Source organism: Drosophila biarmipes, chromosome 2L (genome assembly GCF_025231255.1).
Source record: "Drosophila biarmipes strain raj3 chromosome 2L, RU_DBia_V1.1, whole genome shotgun sequence".
Classification (NCBI taxonomy): domain Eukaryota; kingdom Metazoa; phylum Arthropoda; class Insecta; order Diptera; family Drosophilidae; genus Drosophila; species Drosophila biarmipes.
In genome coordinates, this window is record NC_066612.1 from 8,902,318 (window position 1) to 8,924,705 (window position 22,388).

The following is a 22,388-nucleotide window of genomic DNA, read 5'->3' on the forward strand; positions in this document are numbered from 1 at the left end:
ATTAGTTATTGAGATATTTTACATACCTTTCGTTTATACGATTTTCAAGAATTAGTATTTTTTCTCTTAGAATTTCATACTTTTTTGAGCTTTGAGGTGCAATGAAATTTCTAAGATCAAACAATTGGTGATTAAGTTTTGGAAAATATATTTTAATTGAGTCCAAATACTCAACTCTCATTTCTTAGGGTGTGGTATGAACCAATTACAACTTCATATTGGTAAGGTTAAGGGTCTAAGGTTTGTTACCTCAAACATTTTTATTGTTTCGAAGTAGGTTACCATATTCCCTTATTATAACAAAAATGTTGTACACAACCTTTCGCTCTTAATGATCCCCAATTAATTTCCCCAGCAACGCCCTTGACTCGAGGCGTGTTTTCGCATGAGAATGTGTTTGTCTGCGAAACTGTTGACAACTACCGGGCACAAATGTTAATTGCATTTTCGGCAGTTGTCAAACATGACCAGAAAACGCGTGTACAACGATTTTTCGATGCCCTCCAGTCGTTTGAAGAGCTTTGCTCGTTAAAAGGCATATTAGGCTGGGAAAACGGGATGCCAAAGACCATTTGCGTTGGCCATGAACTAGTCGTGGTCTTTAAATTGAATTGCCAACTTTATGGCGTCGGAGTCGGCAGCAAGATGCAATTGTTGGGGGCCATGGGAAAAAAAAGAAAATAATTCACCCGCTCTGAAAACCATCACTCAATTTGTTGGGTTTATCTCTGAACGGACTGATGGTGGCACTAAAAAAGTTGTCAAATTTATGGCACCAGAAGTATAACAACGAAGCGGGAATACTCTAGAGAAAATGCTTTTAAAATATAATATGAGTTTTAAAAAATTCAAGAGTCAAGTATTAATATATTACACATGCCAGGAAGGTGCTGTAGCATGTGGCAAGCTGCAGTGGCACCAACATTGCTGCCTACTCATGCACTGCCCATATATCTCCCATCTGTACACCCAGGTCCGCAGATATATATTTGCTGTATGCATATATATATATACTTTTGCAGTTGCCACAACGCTTGACACTGACAATTGCACGTTGCGTGTTCAAGAGGAATGCCCCAGCTCATTGTCGCTGGACGCAGGGAGGCAAAGTCGGGCTGCCAGACCGCCAGACGGACGTATAGACCGACATATAGACCAGGCCCGGCAACAAACAGTCGGACATGTTAACAGGAGCGAGAGCAACAACATCACAATAGCCACGGCAACGGCAACTGCAACTGCAACTGCAAAGTGTCAAAGTCAAATATGCAAAAAACCAGGGGAGTCGGCGGTTGGAGGGGCAGGTTAAGCCAAGTTAAACAGTTGACAGCCGAGAAATGTAAGCTTCAAGGATGTGTCCAAACCGAGCAACCTGGGAATTTTGTGCTACCCAGCCCAGTCAGTTTCAGGTATTACCTGCCCAAGATAGCCGTGCGTGATGGTCTGAATGGGAGCTGCAGCTCGCAAACATGACTTTGACTTCCTGGAAAAGGTCTTAATAATATTCAACCTGTGATTTGCATTGATCTTCCATCGATCTGGCAATTTGTAGTCCTACATTTGTGTTTCAGAGGTGATACGACGTTTTTCGACGATTTATTATAGAAAACTCCTTTATATTTTATTCTGTTTTGTATTTTAAAAATGGCTAATGGCGTGTTAGTACGTAAAAATAACTTTAATTTTGTTTATTCATACTGCATTTTTTGTCTGCTGCCCAAAAAGCTCACTAATTAACAGAGTTTCACCTAATCAAAGATTAAATTTAATCTAGCATGCAATTTTTGCCTGACATTAATAACCAAAAAACAGCACACCTCAGTAAACATTAAAACCGCATATCAATGCATAATTAAGTTGTCATCGCAATCGTATAGTTAGAATCTGAATTATGAAAATTGCATTTAAAATAATTTTTTACACGCAAGTCATTTTTTGTTCGTTGTCATCGAAATATAAAATTCTATCAGGCGAAATAAAATATTCTGCGCTCGTGTTGCGTGGTAAATTTTATTAATTTTGCATGCGTAAGTTCATTATGCATAACAAATAACAGCAACAGGGGGAGTTTGTGTTAAATGTAGCCTGTAATTAAATATTGTGCGCAGCGAGATGGCGAAATCGAGGAGGTTGATGGAGGAGTTGGCTTAAATAAACGCCTAACGCATTTTGACAGCGCAATTATTTAAACGCCGACGCGGAGTGCTGATATCTGTCATATTTCCCTGGCTGCTGCTCACTGGAGCCGGCTGAAAGGTACAAAGTACAGAAAATATTGGCTGTGACACACCTTGAAGTCGTATCTGAATCTCGCTCGCTTTTCGCCTCCTCAGTTGGCGCCCGTAGATGCAAAGTCATAAACGCCTTGGCTTTGGGTTCTAACGATTGTCTTGGGTGCTCTGTGTTATGGCAACCTTTGATTGCTGACCTGATTTCGCAAATTGCTGATATTACCTTAATGAAAACCACGTTGCTCCAGATCGATTTGAAAATTGTCGACATTTTTGAATGGATTGAAAATGAGAAATTCCGAATGTGAAGTAACCATTAAGACTTAATTCCTTGTGTAAATATCAACATCAAAAAGTTTGAAAACTAGCTTAAATAAAATATATAAATAATCAATTAAATTGTAACAAGAAAATATTTCTTAAAAGTATATTATATCCTAAACAGCTTTAATGCATTATATCACAGCATGAAGACCTTCACCGAATTAGCTTTTCAGGCGCCAATCTGTCTGGCGTTTTGTGTAAATACATGTGCCTATAAATTAGCAACTAAACTTTCATTCACCCCGCACCTAATTAACTCAAATTGTCCGCGCGTAGTTGATTTGTTGACGGGTTCGACGAGCCTATTTACCCAATTAGCCATAATTATCTGTGTTCCCATCTCACTCGAACCGAAGCATTTTCTCCGGCCATAAGCTACAATTTGAGCTTTCCCAAATCACGACTTCCGCTTGCGTTGGCCCTGTCATTAGCATGAAATTAGAAACGTTTTGAGACCTATTTTGGCCAAGGGGTTCGGGGTCCTAACGGCATTGCCCAGTTGCTTTGCCAAGTGGCAAGTGTCAAGTTCACCGCACAAAAGGTGCGGGAAAACAAAAGAGCCAAGCCGCCGACAACAATTGATAAATAAGTGAGCGTTTCGAATGTTGATTGATTTCTGGGTTCCCAATTGGTCTGGACACCTGCAAAATGGAAAAAATAACAAATGAAAAAGGCCCGGGCAAACAAGAAGGGAAACGTAAATGAATTGCAAATAACACTCGTAAAATCGGTGAAAAAGAGAAGACTCGTCAAATGAAACCTCCAAACGATGACGTTGACACCTGTTCCAGCTTGTTTAGTTTCAATATTTCATTTGCTTGCACAGTCCATTTGTTTGTTTACATTTCGGTTGGTCCGCGTTGGAATCGCAAAAATATATATATATTTTTGTTTTTTCCACGGAGCCACAGATACAGAGAACCTCGGATTCACGCTCGACTGCAGTTCTAGCACAGGCGAATGTGATGGGAACGGATGTGCTGTGTGACTGTGTCATCGCAGCAGCCAAATATCATTTAATGAAAATATCAAATTTTGTTTGAACACCGCACTCGGATCTGTATACCTGCCTCAGTCCATGTATTTTCGGGGTCTCTCCTACGTGAGCCACAGAAATTTGAATTTTGGTAGATTGTATGCCCAACACGTTTTCACATTTCTCATTGGCCAAAGGCATTCGGTGGCTTGCCTTTTTTCTCCAAGCCGTGCCATTTTATTTATGGCCCTCATAATACATCTCTCTCTTAAGAAAAAGATACAATTTGAAGTTGATTATCATGTACAAGTACTGCCAACCTCGCTCCTGTCGCATGCTAATCAAATGAGTCTGGGCCTGACAAATGGCACGTGTTCTGGCTTGGAGACTTCTGGAGAAGTCTTCTAGATTTTTTTTTAAGATTCGTAGGTAACTCAAGGGTAACCGGTAGTCATCTTCTAGGCAATTTAAAATAAAAATACAAATTAGTCAAATTTCTAAGTGTGAAATTAACACACACAGCAGCCAAGTTCAAAAACCTTTTGGTAAAATACCTGGACGAAATGTAAAAAAAGTTTCTTTGTCAAAGTCACAGATATTTCTGCCAATGAGTTACGTTTCTATGATAGTAAAAATAATACATGGAGGTAATAATAAATAAATATGCTTTTGTTGGCGTTTATATTTTTTTTGAGTGCAAATAACCATGCCATAAAGCTAATGTAATTTCATCCCACTAGACGCCAGAGTAAATATTTGCTTAAGCCTTTTTTGCCACATTTCTGCAGTTCTTTTTACTAATTACAAAATGGCAAAACTTTTTCAGAAAAAGCAGCTTCAAAAGGCTAATGCATTTACAAACTGCAACGGGCTTTAAATCAAAGCTGCAGCTTCTAAACCAGCATTTTTGCAGTTGGCCATGTGTCGATTGAGTTGGGTGCGCTTTTCGCATGCGGCTTAAACAATGCCCCATGCATAAATAACCATAGAAAAAACTAGCAAATCTCCGCACAAAGTATACATGTAAATAACACAGAAAAAGTACGGGGGACGTATCTAACAGATACACGCGCCATAAACTTCGAAAATCGTATGCTTCATGCCATTCTACCCCTGTTCCCCCTTCAGCCAGATGAGCATGGCCATAAAATATCAATTTCGTTTTACAACAAACGCCAAAATCGAACGTAAACTTATGAGTCTCTCTGCTGGTAAAAAAAATAGAATCCAAGCGGGATAAAATATCGAAATAAAATGTATGCAAGGGAAAAAGAAGCGATTGAAAAATGCATTGCAGTAAAAATGGAGCAAAATGTATTTGGTAATATATATTCATGTATTGTTCTGCTTTTTTTTGAGCAGAAGATATTTTGAATAACACTTGCGGCAAGCTGAAAATATATTATCAGCGATTTGGCAAAAAACCGGTAGACAATGGTTGGTATAACTTGAAAATGCATGTTTGTGATTGATGTTTTGAAGGGGGAATATCCTGGGGCCCATTGTCCTTCTGCTCCTTTTTTACCTTTCAATAGTTAAACAATTAATTTTCGAATTGTCTTTTATAAAACGGAAAATAAATGAGAAGCAATCATGTTTCATTTGTCAACGCATTCCCGTTTTTATTTCAATGGTTGTCACGATTTATCATCGATATGAAAACTGCTCACGCTCTCAGCATATTTCATAATATTTATCCATTGTCATTGGTTTGGCGTTCCGAAAATATTCTCGCATTAAAGCTTAACACTTTGGCCACATTCAACATTTCTGACCAGCCATTTTTCTCTTTCATTGCAGGTGAGTGGGCTTAATGACGTTTCGCCAGCACGGTATTTGTATTGACTTTATATCTGTAAATTTGTAAAACAAACGAATCTTTGACTATTATGCAAACAATGCAAATTGCAGCTGCCGTGGCTGTCGTTCTGGCCAGAGTGAAATTTAAACTTAAAATGTTTGGGTGGGCGAGAAGTCGGCCAACAGCACAAATGACTGGTTATTAATTATATGATTTTTGCACACAGTTGCATACACATTTGGGAGGCATATTTTGTGCTCAGTGATTACCAGCCAGCCAATTAGTGAATTTCACAAAATGCTGCGACCTGGGCAAATATTTTCCAATACACCCATTTAGGCAGCCGGGCATGAAACAAACTCCGAACGCTTATTGATATTTCTAATTAATTTTACAAATTTTGTGCTTTTGATCCATGGGCAACACGTCGCAGCCAATTTGGGCTCGTTGTTTAGCGGGGAATTTAGTTTTTATACCCCCTAATATTTGCTGCATTCCGTGTCAGTCGGTGTAAATATTTTGACGCAACTTGCAATTTCTCGCAATCTAAACACTCGCATCGCAACGCGCCGGATAAAAATGAAAACAGCTTAGAGCGGCACGGGATGTTGGATGTTGAATGTTGGTTGTTGGGTGGCAAAAGTGGCTGAAGTGGGAGGTCGGGCGGAAGGCGATACTTGCGCAGCATAACTTAAGGCGTTGCTAAGGCTAAGACGCTGTTGCGACCCGACAGCCCGGGCACAGAAAAAAAAAACAGAATTCACCCAATTGTGTGCCAATGGCAAATGCACTACAGAGCGCTTAATACAGAGAGAGAAATTTATAGGCTAAACTAACTTATTCTAAAAGTGAAAATTGTATATTATCACTCTGTATCTAGAGCATTGATTTATTGGGGGTACCAGATAAAACCACTACCACAAATTAAATCTCATATTAGGTGCATAAAAGTATGCAGTGAATAAATTGTATGGAAGCTCTGAGCTTAAAATATATTGTTGCATACTTTTTGACACCTAAAATAAAGTGATGTCAAAAGCCTAGAAATGTCCCAAATTTAATGTATTCTTAATTTAAGAAAAGGTAATTCTAAGTTTTTACAAGGCTTTTATATATTATTTAATATTATTAGAGCTAATTTGCATTCCAATAAATATTAAAGGACAACATCTTAGAATTGCCCCAGACAGACATTCCAGTCTATACAGGCACTCAGATAAATTGATTTTAATTAAAATGAAAGGGGTTTTTGCGCGAATTGATTACTTCGTCAAGTGGTATCAATAAAAATGCGCCATTTGAGTTATGCATTGCTTTTCTAAGAAAAATGTCCCTTCCAAATCTCGCCCGATTTGCAGAAGTGCAGTATGGAAACACGTTCGCAGCGAATGCTCTTAGCCTCCGCTGCACTTTCTTCGGACGCCTATTGAAAGCAGCCTGAAGTGAAACGAAACGTGGCGCAGAATGGAGCGGCACCTTAGCATACCATATCTCCAAAGGCTAATCTTGGCGAAGGAGGAAACTGGGTAGGGGGCTTCGGATCCGGGGAACAGACGTTCGAATCTACGGGAGGAAATTGGGGGGCTTGCGTGCGCAATTTGCCTGCTTATGCCTTTCCCTAGTTCCCCCGCCAAACCGGGCTTATCATCATCTCGGGCTCAGACCCTCTTTATGCGCATTTTATTTTTATTTTCCACTGTATTTTTATTTAACTTGCCCTGGCAGTAAATAATCATAATACATATTTAAATTGTGACCGTGTGTGTGCTTACCTACGTTTTCCACTAGTTTTTTCACCGACTTCCTTCCTTCCCAGGCATTTCCCGAGCCACCGATAGCCATCGTCGTCACATGGCTGCAGTTTTATTAAGACGCCTTTTAAACTCCTCCCCTGGTCTTATCAATAATTTCATTTTCCACTGCTACAGTTTCAGCAAAAAAATGTATATAAAATGGAAAGCGAAAGAAGTGCGGGGTAGGACTTAAACTCAAATTGGCCGCTCCTCATCTTGAAGAAAATTTTTATCGCAATCAATTTAATGCGCCGAAGCACACGCACTTTGCCAAAGGTCGCTATAGAAACGATTTTCGGGGAGTGGGTGGATTTCCTTATAGAGGGGGAGTCGCGGAGATGGAGATGCCCTGAAAGTGATTTCGTTTGCCTGCTGAAAAGTTCCTACAAGTGCTGCAAATACGCTGAAATCTTACTAAATATTTCAACGCAGTGGAAAGTAACGATGTGGCTGCTGGGAAATTTATCGGAGTGTAGAGGGGGGAAAACTGCGGAAATGCGTGAGTTTGGGTTGCGCAATTCAAGTGGGAGGTCTCCGGGGTCTTTGGAAAGCCATACAAGTTTCTTATTAACTTTATTGATATGAACAGGAATTAAGTTTCCCGGGAACACTTATTACTTTTGGCAGGAAATTATAAGTTTTACCGCGATGGGTTCCGCTTACACTTCCTTTGTGTTGCGTTGAAAGCAGCTTGTAGAATGTGTACATTTCTTCAATGAATATTCAGGAATTTCATATAGGCGAGAAAAAGTTTAAAAATTTTAAAACATCATTCCCAAACGAGATAAATCCAAGCTCAACAACTGTTTATATTAGTTTAAACATCTTGAATGTATTTTAAACAGCCTTATATAAGGTAGTATTTTTCTTTTCTAAGTACTCATTCAAGTTCCTTAAGTGCTAGGATTTGATAGCCTCTTCAGCTGTAAGAACCTAAATTTCCTAGCGAACTTGCCCCAAGTGTTTTAAGTCCCATTGCAGTGGCGATTGCCGCTCCAACTTTCACTCGATTGCACTTGCCAAATTAAACTGGCTCTATCTGCGAACGCCCCCGACTCGTACTGCGCCTTTGCCTGTCTCCGGCAAACACATATGTCCGGCAATTTCAATTACATTTCTTCACTTCAATCAAATCGCATTTCGCTTTGGCCTTTGCCCATTGGCCACTAGCCATCCCGGGCAGCCGAAAAAAATTGTTTGTGCAGTACGCGTGTTGCACTTTCAGTGATTCGTAAATCGAATTTACAGTTCAGTCTTAGCTGGCATTACTTGCCCCAGCCCCCTCCCCGAAGCAATTTGATTTGATTTTTATTTTATTTAAGTTGGCAATTTCTTATCGCCCCTCTGGTATTCGTGACTTTGGCGACAATTGTCCGAAATCGCTCTCGCATCCTTGCGACTGTGAGTGACTCCTGTCGGCCACGAAGGACACTTGAAATTATTGAAATTGTTTTGCCATTTGGCGCTGCCCTTCCGCATTCCCAAATTCCCAATCGAGTGAGTGTCTGAATGCAATTGTCTGTCTGCTTATCATTGCCCCGGAATTTTGCCATTCTGAGTGATTCGAAGAATTTGTGTGGATTTTGGTTATTGATTTCCGAATGCCAAGAAGCCTGCTCTGCAGCACCAGGATCCATTGTTTCTGGGCTGGAAAATGGCAGGGAGTGTGTGACTTTGAGCGTTTAATTAGTTGTTAATTGGTTTGGGGAAGCCCTGTGACTACAAAGGGGATTATTGAAGGGGCACTGAGACGAAAGTCACTTGGAAATTGGTGAAATGGGATTGTTTCTCTACGGAAGAAATTGCTCCTTCAAAAAATCTCCTACTTTTCTATCGGATTTGAAATGTTTAATATTTAATTCTTTCAATATAACCAGTTTTTTGTGCCACTCAAATGATCGTTTTGCGATGCAAATACCCATTAAACAATTCAATTTTCGGCTCTCCCACCTGACAAATTCACAGATAAAACCATATTGTTGTTGTGGCCGAAATCCCAGACAAAAACACACATACAATCCGAGTTTTTTGTTGTATAATTCCTCTGGCCGGCGGTTAATTAAAAAAAGGGGCTTGGCCCGCGGGCTTTTGGGTAGAGAATGCAGACGCCTACGTTGATTTATAGCAAGGGACTTTAAAGTGTGTATAAATCAAATGAAATGAAATGCACACTGCACATATATATATATTAAATTAAATGTCATTCGGAGCGGAAGCGTTGGCATAAGTTGACTTGAGCGGCTGGCCAACATCATGTCCTGTTTTCCGGCCAACTCTTTAGCGCCATTAACAAAGGACTTTCCCTTCGATGCCGTTCCATTCCGTTCCGTTTGCCTTTTCATTTACGTCGTCTTTGTTGACCACTCTTAATCCCTTGGCCAGGCTTCGAGCCGGATAAAAGGAGGAGAAGCGCATTGCATTCTGCGATAAATTCGCATTAAATGAGTGAAGGAGCCTCCGATTGGTGGAAAAGGAGTTAAATGCAGACCCACTGGCCAGGGCGAACACAATGCGTCGAGTGCAATTCAGAAATTCTCTGCGCCTGGCACACAAACACAAAGATAGAAAAATCGAAGAATGTCAATAATGGCTGCTGCAGTTTCTGCCCCAGGACCTCATCGTCCTCGTCCTTTTCTTCCTGCTGCCCTTCTCGCCTCTCCCCTGCCACATTTCGGCTTTAATGACGCCGCATCCTGTGACAATAAGCGTCACTTGGCCAGTTTGTTGTCTTCATTTTCGATCGCACAGAGGGCGAGTTGAAAAGTCCCATCATATCGTTACACTGCTGGCATTGCTCAAGCGATGTGGAAAAGTAAATAAGTTTCTAGAATTTATTGTCCAATAAAATGAAAGTCTCCCAGGCTCCAGAAGCGGTTGTTTGTCCTGGCATCAGATAAACAACTGAAATTGGATTTAATGAACTTGAAGGGCTAGCAAGAATTAAAAAATATTGCATTTTATAAAAAAAGCTTGACTGGCTTAATATATAATAATGTAAATAAATATTTAAAATATACCCTAATAATATACAAATAATTATAGCATTTATTTTAAAACCACTATATTTTTTTACCTCTGCTTTAAACATGTTAATCTTAAAATAACGAAACCTATATTAAATATATTATACATAATATATCCTTTATGAAACTTTTTAAAATTATTTGTTCCAAAATAAATACCTTTTTAACCACGGTGCTTACATTCGCAAGGGGTTCATTGATAAGGCCCTCGCTCACCAGTGCAATTGACAACTTGAATGTGAACAATATTATTTGCATTTATTTTTGTTCGTCGCTTGTTTTTATTTTTCGGCCAGAAGGAGTAAGGCTGCCATTTCCCAATATTTCGCCGCCCAACCCGTTTGGGTCGGGGCATCTGAGTGGGGCTGGAGCTCCTCACTCAATGTGGCCTCGGCAGACTTGGCTGGAGCATCGTATCGGTTTCGCGATTTCGTTGCATTCAACTTGCGGTTTGCCGTCTTCTTTGGAGAGGCAACAGCTGCCGCATCTCGCTGCACTTCCAGCCCCTCCCGCCGCCCATCTATTGTGGTTTATTTGACTTTTGTTGCACATTACGTAAGTCGGGGCTTCGATGCACTTTGCCTGCGCCAACTACGCGATTCAATGGGTCTTAACTGTGCCAAAGACACCCGTGTTCTTGATTCGAGCGAACCGTATCTACACTTGGAAAACTTAAAACCAATAAGACAAATTTGATAAGAAATTTATTTTCCGAGGATTTGAGTTTCTGTTTACAGATAGTAAGTAAATTAGAGCCAATACCTATTTTTTAAGGACGCGAATTCTCGAGGACCTAAATATTTATATTCTAGCTTTGTTTTTGTTATTGATTTTTAAGTCTACACCTTGTGATATTTTTAAGTTGGAAAGTTTAATTCATATTTATAGGAATTATATAATTTTTTTGAGTGTACGCAGCTACTGTGCTCTGTGGCTACTGTGGGCGGTGTTCATTGTGGAGCACAGTAAATAAGTGCACCGCTCTGTTTGACACTTGCAGCTGTCAACGCGGTGCGTGATTGATCGAGCGATATTGCTTGCCCCTCGGAACGGTTGTAAAAACCAGGGTCCGCGGAGAGAAATGAAGTTGTCGAGGCGAGCTAATGGAGGAGTTCCCCATTAACATGCCCATAACAAATGGTGCGATCTGTTGGCTCAATCGCAGTTAGACAGTTTGATTAAACGCAGGTACGAAAATGTTTCGAAAGCGAATGATTTGTTTTCTAGAAAGTAAAATAAGGTTTTAGGTATGGTTTCTCCTGTATAAAATGCTTTTTAAATGTTGTATTCCTTTAAAATTGTGCTTAGCAAGCTTATATTAAATCGTATAATTTATAAATTATCAAATACCTAATTTAACTTAACAATATCTTAATGTCTACAACTACATGTAATGATTAAATAATTGTCTAGCCAGGAAATCTGTACAGTTTCTGAAACCATTACTAACTTCCAAAGGTAAAGTTCCAACTCGCACCAATTAGTGCAACATCGTAATAATTGAAGTTTGTTTGAAAGACAGCAAAACTTTCATCGGCAACTACAAAAGTTAATGTGGCTTTGACAGAACTTATCTATCAGTGGCTACAGCCATCGATAACAGGCAACAGATACAAATTGTTAGAAAGCAAGTAGGAGCTCTGCTCCCCCCCACTAATGGCCCCATTTGAGCTGAACAAAGTAAAGAAGGCAAAAATTAATGTAAATTTATTGTCTCAATTTATAATGCAACAAATTGAGCAAAGTGAGCCGGCCCAAGATACTTTGGCCAAATATTAATGTGGACGGGTGGCGAAGATCCAGTAAAAAGTAGAAAGTATCTGGCAGATACGCATAATGGCGCGGCATTGAACTTGAACTTATCTGCGATTGGAGTTTTTCAATTGTTTGCCAAAGTCATGGGGCGCAAAGTTGCTGCCATTTTGTCTCTCAGAAAGTTATTATAAAGTTTGCCATATAAGTTTTGGCAGCCCTTTAAAGTTCCGCCCCGCTCAGCCGCCCTGTCATCTGGATAAAGATACAGATAACTTTGGGGCCCTTGGATGCTGCATCGGTTCGCATCTCAGTTTCGACTTCTCGACTTCTCGACCAGCAAATTGAGTGCACACAGCCGGCAGACGTTTGTCATTTGTCTGCCGTCATGTCAGTTGTCAAGTTTGATTTTTCGACATTTGCCTCTCAGTTCTATTTTACTATATGTACACTTTTTGTGTCTTTTAAATTGTAGCGACCACTGTGATAAAGTGGGGAAAAAATATGAAATATCGTGCTCTGCAATACAAAAGACAAATTCGTAAAGCTTTTCGGAAGCATGCTGACAATATTCTGTACACAATTTTTGGGTATTTGGGTAGCTCAGGCAAGTGGTTTATTGTGTAGCCTGTCAGAAAATGTAGAATTTTGGTTTTAAAATTTTAAGAGAAATCTGCTACTTATTGAATTTATGGCTTAGTTTTAGTTTTAGTAGTTACCAGTTAAAAGTTATGGAATATTCAAACAGTATTTTCTTAAAACCGTAAAAGTTCTAAGCATTATCATCTTTTCTAAAATCATTCAAGTCACTAGGCACCAGCACGACTTCCACTTTATACATTTTAAGATTACCCCAACCTTTTCCCTTTATCCCCGCCCAGAGTATCTCAAAGTCGTGCGACCTGTCATCTTAGGTTCTCCTGGTGTTGACAAATGGGAAAGGGTGCTGAAGAGGGGCAGTTGATGTCTGAACACTTTATCTTAATGTCAATTTTTTGTTTCGTCTGGCTGTGCTTTGGTTCGAAGGGTTTTTCTGGCCAGGTCGTGTGCGTGAAGCAGTTAAGAACGCCACGGTGAATTAGCCATAAAAAACGCATTTGTACATCGGTGTTTGGGGCGCCTCATTTGGGAGTCATGTCAAAATCACGACATTTAAGGCGCCCGGCGATAAAAACGGCTCGAGGATTTACATTTATATTAGACAGGCTCAAAGAGCTCCGCCAATGAATCATTGGTGTACTTAAATAGCTTTAAGTGTTGGCATTTTCCGTGCTTTGATTTCATTTGCATCCCGCTTTTCTTCGTTTTTCCTCCTGCTAGTTTGACAACGTCAACTCGTGTCTGCATGTGCTGCGAAGCCAGTCGGTCGGCGGCTTGGAGAACATCACCACCAATGACATCTGTGCCGGTCGCCTGAAGGCCGTCCTCGCCCTTTTCTTCGCCTTGAGTCGCTTCAAGCAGCAGGCCAAGCAGACCAAATCCATTGGAGTGGGCTGCGGCGCTGGAGGAGGAGTTGGAGTCGGAGTGGGCTCCTCATCCACACTCACGGGCGGCGGATCCGTTCTGGGAGTCGGAGTGGGCGGCGGTCTGAGGACTCCCGGATCCAGTCTACACCAGGATAAAAACCAGCCGGATCAGCAGCAGCAACAAACGCCCCAGCAATTGGCCCAATCGCTGGAGAACGGCAATGAGATGGTGAACCGGTAAGTTCAAACCGAACAACAAACATTTGTTTATTAATAAATTTTATTGTATGCCCTTGATGTTTTATCTAAAGTATACAATATTTCCTGAAAAGTTGAGTAATATTCTGTAAAATATTATGCACAATCGGATAAAGGTTATCAAATTGAAAAATTTCTTTACATTTTAAGATTCATCAGCTTGCTAAGTAAATTCCATTGGTTTTATTGCAATTAATGTACACTCACTTTGGTATAATCTTACAGAAGATTATATATTAAGTTAGAGCCTTAATCATCATTTCAACAAAGGCAAGCGAGTGGTTCAAGTTAAAGTCTTGCCAAGGACCCCAACGGATTCCATTGGTCATATTACCCTCGAATTTTCCATTCAGGCAGCTGTGAAATAATATTGATAGATTTTGCCAGCGGAATAGTTGTTATGAATGTATTTACCTGCTACCGCAGCTAGTGCACCACCAACCACCTGATTCGTAGTTTTCTTTTTCCCCCATTGCGTAGTAAACATTTGATTCTCATGCTCTCTCAGGAAGTCTCCAGCTGTACCAGAGTACTTTCCCAGCGACCTTAGAGCATAGCCTTCCTTCTCGCTTCCAATTCTAAAATCGGTGTAATGAGCGTATCTAGTGTTTCCATAAACATTTGCAAGTTTTATAAAAAGTTCGTGACGGATTTTTGAATTTTCATCTTCTTTGCAACGTCGTTGTATTTCACAGCATAAGCGATAAAGGTGTTTAGCATCGCAGTGCAGCCTTCATCGCAGTTAAATGCTAAGATATTGGGATAACCAACTGGATTTCCACTGGCAAGAAATAGCACTTCAAAAAGGATGAACGCTACAAAAATCTTAAAAAACAATGGTTTCATTTTTATTTTGCGAGGCGCTGTAGACGCTGAAGACTCTGATCTCAACTGAACTTGACTTGGTCATACAAAGCGGGCGGTATATATAGGCAGAATTCGGTTGATAATGCATTTTTTGTAAAAATTTCTATCAGAACGCTGTACTCGACGGCGTCGATGCCCTTACACAACTAAGGGGAGTGCGAGAAACATTCATTTATCGTATATCTATTGAATGTTTGGTCCGATTTTGAAAAATTTTGTGCATTATTGGGCGATAGAGTCCCTGCTGAAATGAACAGATGAAAGGGATAGTTGGATTTGGCTAGTGACCCGGATCAGGAATATATACGTTATAGGGTTACACTATTACCGATGAATCTAATATACCCCTTTACTGGAATATTACTTCCGGGAAGTTGGGGAATTCTTTTTTTATTAAGATAAAGATAACTTACAATTTTTGTTTAATAAAAGCAGCTGAATTGTATGTTTTTACTCCCTCTGTGAACTCGTATCCATAAAACATATAATATAGGTGGCGCTCTTCAAAACTGTTCCCACTACCATAAATACACTTATATTCTACTTATACTATACATTGTGGCTGTATTTTACTTGGATTCCATTGGATTTATTTTACATAATACCCCCTCTATCGACAAGTTAGCGTGCAGCAGCCAGCGTTTGTTTTCTTGTCTTTATACACATAAAGCAAATATAGGTGGCGCTTCACAGGAAAACCATTTTATTCGTTAAGGTTTTTCGTAAAAGTAATTTAAAATTCCGAAAACCATTTGTTCTTGTTAGTTCATACGAATTTGAAATGTACAGTAATCTGAGAATAGTTCTACATTTAAGGCTTAGTCATCATTAATAGTAATGCAGTTGCTTCCAATAATTAAAAAAAAGGTATGGAATTCATATTCGACTTGTAGGATTTAGATAGTGGCTTTATCATCATTTCAACCGCGGTAAGCGAGTGGGTATAATTGAACCCATGCCAAGTGCCCCAATGGATCCCATTGGCTGTATTACAAATGCCGTCTCGATAATACTTTCCGTTTAGGGAGCTGCAATATTAATTTGTTGGATTTGGCTAGTGGAATGGTTTAGCATGTCAATGTGTTTACCTGTAAGCGCAGTTACCGAACCACCAACCACCATATTCATTTGAAGCGCAATTGCGTACTAAATTATGGTCGTTATCCACGTCAAAGGTAGTAAACTTTCGATTCTCATGTGCTCTTAGGGCGTCTCCAGCTGTACCGGAGTATTTTCCAAGCGACCTTAGAGCATAACCTTCCTTTTCGCTTCCGATTCTAAAATCATTATAATGAGCGTATCTAGTGTTTCCACTAACATTTGCAAGTCTTATAAAAAGTTCGTGGCGTCTTTTTTGAGTCCTATAGTGCACTTCCTTCAGTCCGACAAAAAATTCTCCACTTCGGTTTCCGAAACCATACATATAGTCCTGCCAAGGTCGGTTGAAGTTCTCGGAACCGTCGAAACGCCTTTGAATGGGTATCCAACCAATTTCAGCGAGTTCTTCAGCAAGCCATTTCCTTTGATTTTTCAAGTCCTCCGCGATTTCCACGTATTTTACAGCATGAGCAATAAAGGTGTTGAGCATCGCGGTGCAATCTTTATCGCAGTTAAATTTTAACTGACTATGAGTATAAATTGGATTTCCTTTGGCAAAGAGCACCACGTCAAAAAGAATAAACGGAAGAAAAGTCTCAAGAAACAGCGGTTTCATTTTTAATTTATAGCAGCGAGTCTTCGAAGACACTCTTCTGAACTGAACAAGAACTATAAAATGGGTGGTATATATAGGCAGTGCTCGCTTAAGATAAAAAATTTATTCACAAAATGTAATATAATTACATATGTATTAGTAATTCAACATTGTTGAAAACCCGTAAATTTTTTTTATTGGTGTCTGCGTCATTCGATGCTGAAGTAAAACCATTTCCTTTGTGAAGTTTAAGATTACAGCGTCTCATTCAAGCGTTGAATAAAATAATTAATGACAGAGAATTCTTTTTTTTAAAACTTAAGGTCAATAAAAAAACCCTTTGATTTTGTATATGCACCTAAGGAGCATTGCGCTTCTCAATGCTGTTCCCACTACACCCAGCGCCCTTTGGTTTAAATTAAATTATACATTTCACCTGCTTTCATATCAGATGTCAAATAAAAGTCGGTGGATCGACTTTTAACTTTATTTCGCGTTACACGCCCTCTATCGACGGCGGTTGCCATTATTAGTACAGAAGCCAACAGTTGGGGCGCTTTAAAGGGAAAGGCAATAATGAATTCCAGATTTTAAGAAAGATTTGAAGATTCTTCTCGTCCTTTATAGACTCTAAAAACTTTGGATTGAAAAATACTCTATATGTTACTATACGTCTTAGAAAGAAAAAATACTTTTAGACATAATACAGTGGTCCTGATCAAAGCCATTCATATATATATATATATAATATCATAATACTCTAAAGGGATATATTTGAAGGTTTTAGCTGTGTGTGTCAAAATAAGTGTCAAGAACTCACACTTTATTCTTAATTCCACTTTCTGGCACCAGCAATTATAAAAGTCACCTAACTATCTTTATCCCCTTAGCAACTCTTAAGCTTAACTGAAATCCCATCATTCCAAGACTCACCATTGATTTAGAATTCCTCCCCTCATGGCCCCCAAAATATTGCATATCCAATGTCAGGGATTTCCTTTGAGTTTAGCTTAGACCGTCATAAGACATCCGGCACGCATTTCTTTCTGAGCTTTCCCGGAATTTCCAGCCAGTTTAATATGATTTATTGGTTTGTTTGCCGGAAATTACAGGCAGTTGGGTCCTGGTTTGGGCTTATTTTTTTGTGGGTTCCGCCTCACACCTCGACCAACAGATGTCATCAGGAAAATGGCAGGAAAAACTCCAGAAGGGCAAACAGAATTGGCGTGCTACAAGTTTAAAGAGAGGAAAATCTCTGCCAGGGGGCAAAACTCCGCAGAGTGCTCTCTGAAAAATTCAAAGCAAGAAGATGGCAAAATTAGAAAACTTTATTTGCCCAATGTCTGTGGGGAGGTCTTCGGTTTTGACTCCGCTTTTGGGGGACCCTTCTTGGGAGCGCCGTGCTTGCAACCCCCGGGGAAATCCTTGGAGTTGCAGACAGGAAACGGAAGCTTTTGTGTGGCGCCCCCCTACCATGTCCCCGCCCTCCGAATTGGTCGTTTAACTCGGGGACCCGGCTGAATGTGTTGATGACTTTCGCTGACTATGAAATTTAAATGCGTTACGGAAATGTTTTGCGTTCGCTTTTGGTCGAGCAGACAAATAAATTACAAGGGATTTTTACGGTCGTCCTTGCGCCTAGTTTGTGGTAGGCGACGCAGTCAGGAGGGTGCAGAGGTTCATCTAAAGTTGCGCCATAAAACTTTCACTAGCCGGCCGGGTGCCGTCGACCCTCCCGAGTGTTGTTTATAATGTCTGCGGTCGACCTAGACCCGGCCCTGGGGTCAGGGGTCCCCGCCAGCCAGCCGGAACGGTGACAAAATAGCAACCCCAAAAATGGTACACCTAAACGAAAAGTTTAAAAAGTCAAGAACTTCACAAACCACATTTAGAGAGATCTATTATGTATTCAACATTTAAATTCAAACCAAATTAAAACAGAATAAATTTATTACATGCAAAAATATTAAGTATATTACCTGGAAAGTATCAAAATAAGTTAGAGGCTTCAATCTTTTATAACGAACTTAAGACAAGGCCACATCATAAATTTAATTCACAAAAAATATAAATTATAAATTTAATAACAATTATTTTTAAAATAAAGAAACAAATAAAGAATAGGGTAGTTAAAAGTTATGGGTTTTTATATTTTATAGCCGTGTACCATTAGCGACAGTCCTTGCCTGGAATTTTTCAATGCAAAATTCAAAAGCATTTTAACGACGGCAGCTGCTGCTGAATTTTGTATTTAGAGGTGGGGTCCGTTTGCTTTGGGGAATTCCAATTTCATGCCACTTCACAAGTTTTCTATTTTTTAAAGCACTGCCTGTGATTTGTTCGAGGACAACCTGCTGGCAGGAGCAACATGTTGCAGTGACGCACATAATTAAAACAGGAGGAAGCATTCCCGAACCTCACTTGAATTTATATACAGCATATCCTTAAATATCTACAAGATTTCAGTAACAGCTGATGACGATACAGCCCCAAGTGCAGAGCTCCCACCATTTATAACTGCAAATTGCTTTGGCAGACATGCCAACAATATGTATTGTATTTATAGCAGTTGTAACCGAGCTTTCCTCCTGGAATTGGCTTGAAAGTAACCCCTGAAGACGGGCGAGGTGGCTCGTGAAAGGGGCGGAAATTCCCTTGGTTGATGTTGGCCCCCAAACCAACCCCCTAAATTGGATAAATCCGCCCACGTGCGTGTGTTCCGGTGGCTCTCTAATTCGCATGCATTTATGCGTGACCATGAACAAGGAACCAACCCAATCCCCCAGGATCCTGGGACAGCAGGATGCCCTGCCTCCTGGTCCAGACGAAGTGCACTCGTCCTTTTCTGTGACCACTCTGCGCACTGGCAAATTGTCAAGTCCTTGTTGTCCTCAGCCTCGTCTGGCTTAACTTTTGTTGTCCTGCGGGCTTGGTTTTTTCCACATGGTCTGCTCCTCTGTGCTGAATTTATAATTCCATTTGCGGTTTTAATTTCGTAAATGTGAGATTAATTTTATTCAATTTGTGTGCCCAGAGCTGAACGGCAGTCTGTGTTTAGTTCGGGGGTAAACGCTTCATTGACTGTCAATTGTTGGCAATTGAAGCATTAAGGCAGAAGAGTGAGGAGCTAGAAAAGGAGAATTGGCAGAAACAATGGAGTACCAGAATTTTGTACGAGTTAATAAATTATTTTCAAATATTCAACATATATTTATCTTAGAGGTAATGTAAACCCAATGCGTATTAAAAATACTTCTTATTTAGATTTTCCTTTCCAAAGTTCTCCGTCTCGTCCATCATACTCTCCAGGAACCTTTCCTCTTGGGGATCTAGTCTAGCTATGAATATATCCCGCGTGGCTCTAAATTGTCCACAATTATACAAGTGCTCGTTCTCCAGGCGCATAAAATTCCACATAAAACGTCTGAATATCTCACTAAAGGAAATTATCGTTTTGCCATTATGGGGGGCAATTACTTCCTGATAGACCAAGACAAACTCCAAGACCCAAACGAATCGCAGCAGTGAATTTTCCACAATTACAAAGAAATAGAACCACTATAAATAAGATTTCTTTTTGTGTTTTTTTAAGTTTAAGTAGGTTTAAGATTTTACCTTGGGATAGACCAGATTCTCGCGCAAGAAGAGGTTCTCACCCTTCCACACTCTCAGCAAACCAAAGTCCATTAGCAAATCCCAAAGCAGGGAATATATTGACGAAGTAATGCATATCGTTATGTAGGCCCAAGTCCAGGGATTCTCGAAGAGATTTATGTATGTGGCTGGCGGTTTTTTAAAAAAAGTGAAATATTTCAAATAGTTTTAAGCCACTCACCATTGGTGTCCATTTGTATTGTGGAAAACACTACCTCCGTTACGAAGAGAAAGTACTTCAAAGCATTGATCAGATAGTCCGTGGACTTGGAACCACTGTCTCTGAATCGCCGAAGACTCTGGCAAAATCGGAACCAAGCCGGCAGACATCGAATGACAGGCACCGCGTAGTCGGGCCCAAAGTCGAAGGCATCGGGACTATCCAGAAAATACCGCACATAGAACCTTACTAGGTAATAGTGATCCACAATGCCAACTACCAAAGAGGTCCACTGGTCAGCCACCCAAAAGTCCACAAAGTTCACAAAGAAAAAGGGGGCCAACAGGATGCGACCCACAATGGTCAGCAGCCAAATCCTGGCTGAGTAGAAAAAAATGGGTATGGGGTTCAGAAACAGTATAATAACAATGGCCAACTGAACCAGCGGTATATAATGCGGATCACTTATAAAGAACTCTTTGTGGAGCAGGTACAGCAAAACACTCATGGTGCAGAGGTATCCGAAAAAGCTGACTATTTCCAAAGCTCTCATGGCACCAATGGCATTCCTTCGCTCCGCCTCGAAGATCAAAACATGGTCAATGCCCTTCTTCTCAAAGACTTTGATATTGATAGCCAGACAGAAGCCAAAAGTAACGCCCGAAATGGGTCCTCTAAAGAGGCTGACAAACACGTAACGAAACTCTGAGCTTAAGTCTAGGCAAATATCTTTGGAGATGGGAAAAAATTAATATCAAAGGATTATAAAATATATAGTATATACCCACATGAGATCACACATATTACAGCGGCCACCAAAAAGAGGCCCAGAAATAGTCCTGCGCAAAAAACATGAATCGGAGGAGTAGGTGTGCCCAAAGGGGGAACTCGCAGCTTGGCCATTGCCTTCGATCGATCTCCATTGGCCAAGTACTCCGTGTACAGATCCTCCGTGGTTACTATCATCCGATCCAACTGCGTGGTCATGGCAAAGCTCGCCCTCGTAATAAACCGCTCGAACCATGCTGAGCCAACCTCTGACTTGAGATTCTTGTCATACTTTTTGCAGATTTTACGAAAGGCTGTCAGATTTAGCGTTTGGTAGTTTTGCAGCATGATCAGACTAAGGATAGATATAATTTTAGCTTTTAAGTTTCATTTGACCTGCAACAAGCCAATGCAGTGATTCAGCAAAATATAAAGCAAAGTTTTATTTTGGATCTGAAGAATTCGCGTTTTGCTTGGCTTTTAACCAGCCAAGCTGGGGAAAATATATCATATATGAGAACGTTACCTCAGATAAAACTCGCTCATGGCCAGTCGCAGCTTGTTGAGGGGCGGCATCTTGCGGATGTCCTGATGGCTCCTCGAGGAGATGGATGCTCTGGAAGTCGTCGATGTTCGGGGCTCCTGAAGGGTGCGATGACGGGCCGTGAGTGTTAGCTGGTAGTTGAGAGTCGCCAGTTTGCGATGCGCCTCCGCCTGTTTGTGGACAAAAAAGTCATTCACCTTGGTCAACTCCTCTTTGCAGGTGGCGAAGAAAAGTATCTCAAAGTCCCTGTAGTAAGCATTATTCGCCAGGCTATTCCTGGGAGCTTTGTCCACGGCATTCAGTATTAATATTTTAAGATCCTGGGAGATTAGTATTATAAGCATGCAATTGGGGTTTGATAAATGATTTTAGTTACATTGTAGTTCATATACTGGTAACGCCATTCGGGTACCATAAGAGTATCCAGAGTTTTGCCAAACTTCATTTTGAAAAGGCTTTAGCTTAGATTTTTGTGAGCTCAAAATATTTGACAAATGAGGCAAATTATATTTTGTTCCTTAATAAAAACCAGGAGTATGGTAATAATTTGGGATTATTTTCTTGTATTACCTAAGGGTCAAATTAAATCCCTTTGATATTTTGCAATGGCCTTAAGCATTATTATTAGTTTGCCCATATATTTTTTTTGGCTTTACCATAATGTGGCTAAAACGCAACCGCCCTTGAAATCTCTAATGGGAGAGTTTTCATCCCTGTCATGGCTATGAATTTCTCTTTCCCTAATCAGGAATATTTTTTCATTGTCCGCGGACAACACACGCAAATTTTGACATGCGTTTCCCTTTCCTTTCCACCGAGAGTTGACAATTTCGCTTTTGTTTTGAAAGGACGATGTCCGCAGAATCATCGGCTCATCCTCCTTGAAATTGTCCGGCTTTTCATGTTCCAGCAGACCTTAATATACCCTCCTTTTTCGAGTTTTCCGCCTTTTTTGAAGTGACTGCGTTTGGGTATATTATTAAAAATGAATAGAAAGTCCTGGAAATCGGGGTGGCAACTCTTTAAGGTCGCAATCGCTTCCATTGAGTCCCACAATTCGATTTCAGTTGCTAGCCAT

General features: G+C 40.3%; 3 protein-coding genes across 8 annotated transcripts in view; 1 reads left to right on the plus strand and 2 right to left on the minus strand.

Moving 5' to 3' along the window:
• LOC108032523 (protein sickie) overlaps window positions 1–22,388 on the plus strand; it is a 168,433-nt gene that overhangs the window by 72,042 nt on the left and 74,003 nt on the right. For all 6 annotated transcript variants that reach the window (XM_017106367.3, XM_017106365.3, XM_017106363.3 and 3 more), the window contains exon 3: window positions 13,221–13,603. In XM_017106367.3, coding sequence (XP_016961856.1) covers window positions 13,221–13,603 — 383 coding nt within the window. The remainder of the gene's footprint in view (window positions 1–13,220; window positions 13,604–22,388) is intronic.
• LOC127010762 (fibrinogen-like protein 1) lies at window positions 15,255–16,101 on the minus strand. The gene is made up of 2 exons (XM_050885530.1): window positions 15,580–16,101; window positions 15,255–15,519 (listed from the first exon to the last, which is right to left on the minus strand). Exons 1-2 carry the CDS (start codon window positions 16,077–16,079, stop codon window positions 15,348–15,350), a joined length of 672 nt encoding a protein of 223 aa, XP_050741487.1. The 5' UTR covers window positions 16,080–16,101; the 3' UTR covers window positions 15,255–15,347.
• Window positions 19,410–21,795, minus strand: LOC108032526 (xenotropic and polytropic retrovirus receptor 1 homolog). Its single transcript, XM_017106375.2, has 6 exons — window positions 21,687–21,795; window positions 21,293–21,630; window positions 20,787–21,121; window positions 20,020–20,727; window positions 19,800–19,966; window positions 19,410–19,742 (listed from the first exon to the last, which is right to left on the minus strand). The coding sequence occupies exons 1-6, from the start codon at window positions 21,753–21,755 to the stop codon at window positions 19,428–19,430; spliced, it is 1,932 nt and encodes a 643-aa protein (XP_016961864.1). The 5' UTR covers window positions 21,756–21,795; the 3' UTR covers window positions 19,410–19,427.

Bases quoted from the DNA above. Each gene is read 5' to 3' on its own strand.
- LOC127010762 (XM_050885530.1), bottom strand. From the start codon at position 16,079: ATGCTCAACACCTTTATTGCTCATGCTGTAAAATACGTGGAAATCGCG. The intron at 15,520-15,579 runs GTAAACACATTG...TTAATATTGCAG, and splicing joins TTCGGTAACTGCGCTTACAG to CTCCCTAAACGGAAAGTATT.
- LOC108032526 (XM_017106375.2), bottom strand. From the start codon at position 21,755: ATGAAGTTTGGCAAAACTCTGGATACTCTTATGGTACCCGAATGGCGT. The intron at 21,122-21,292 runs GTAACGTTCTCA...ATCTATCCTTAG, and splicing joins ATGAGCGAGTTTTATCTGAG to TCTGATCATGCTGCAAAACT. The intron at 20,728-20,786 runs GTGGGTATATAC...CCATCTCCAAAG, and splicing joins TGTAATATGTGTGATCTCAT to ATATTTGCCTAGACTTAAGC.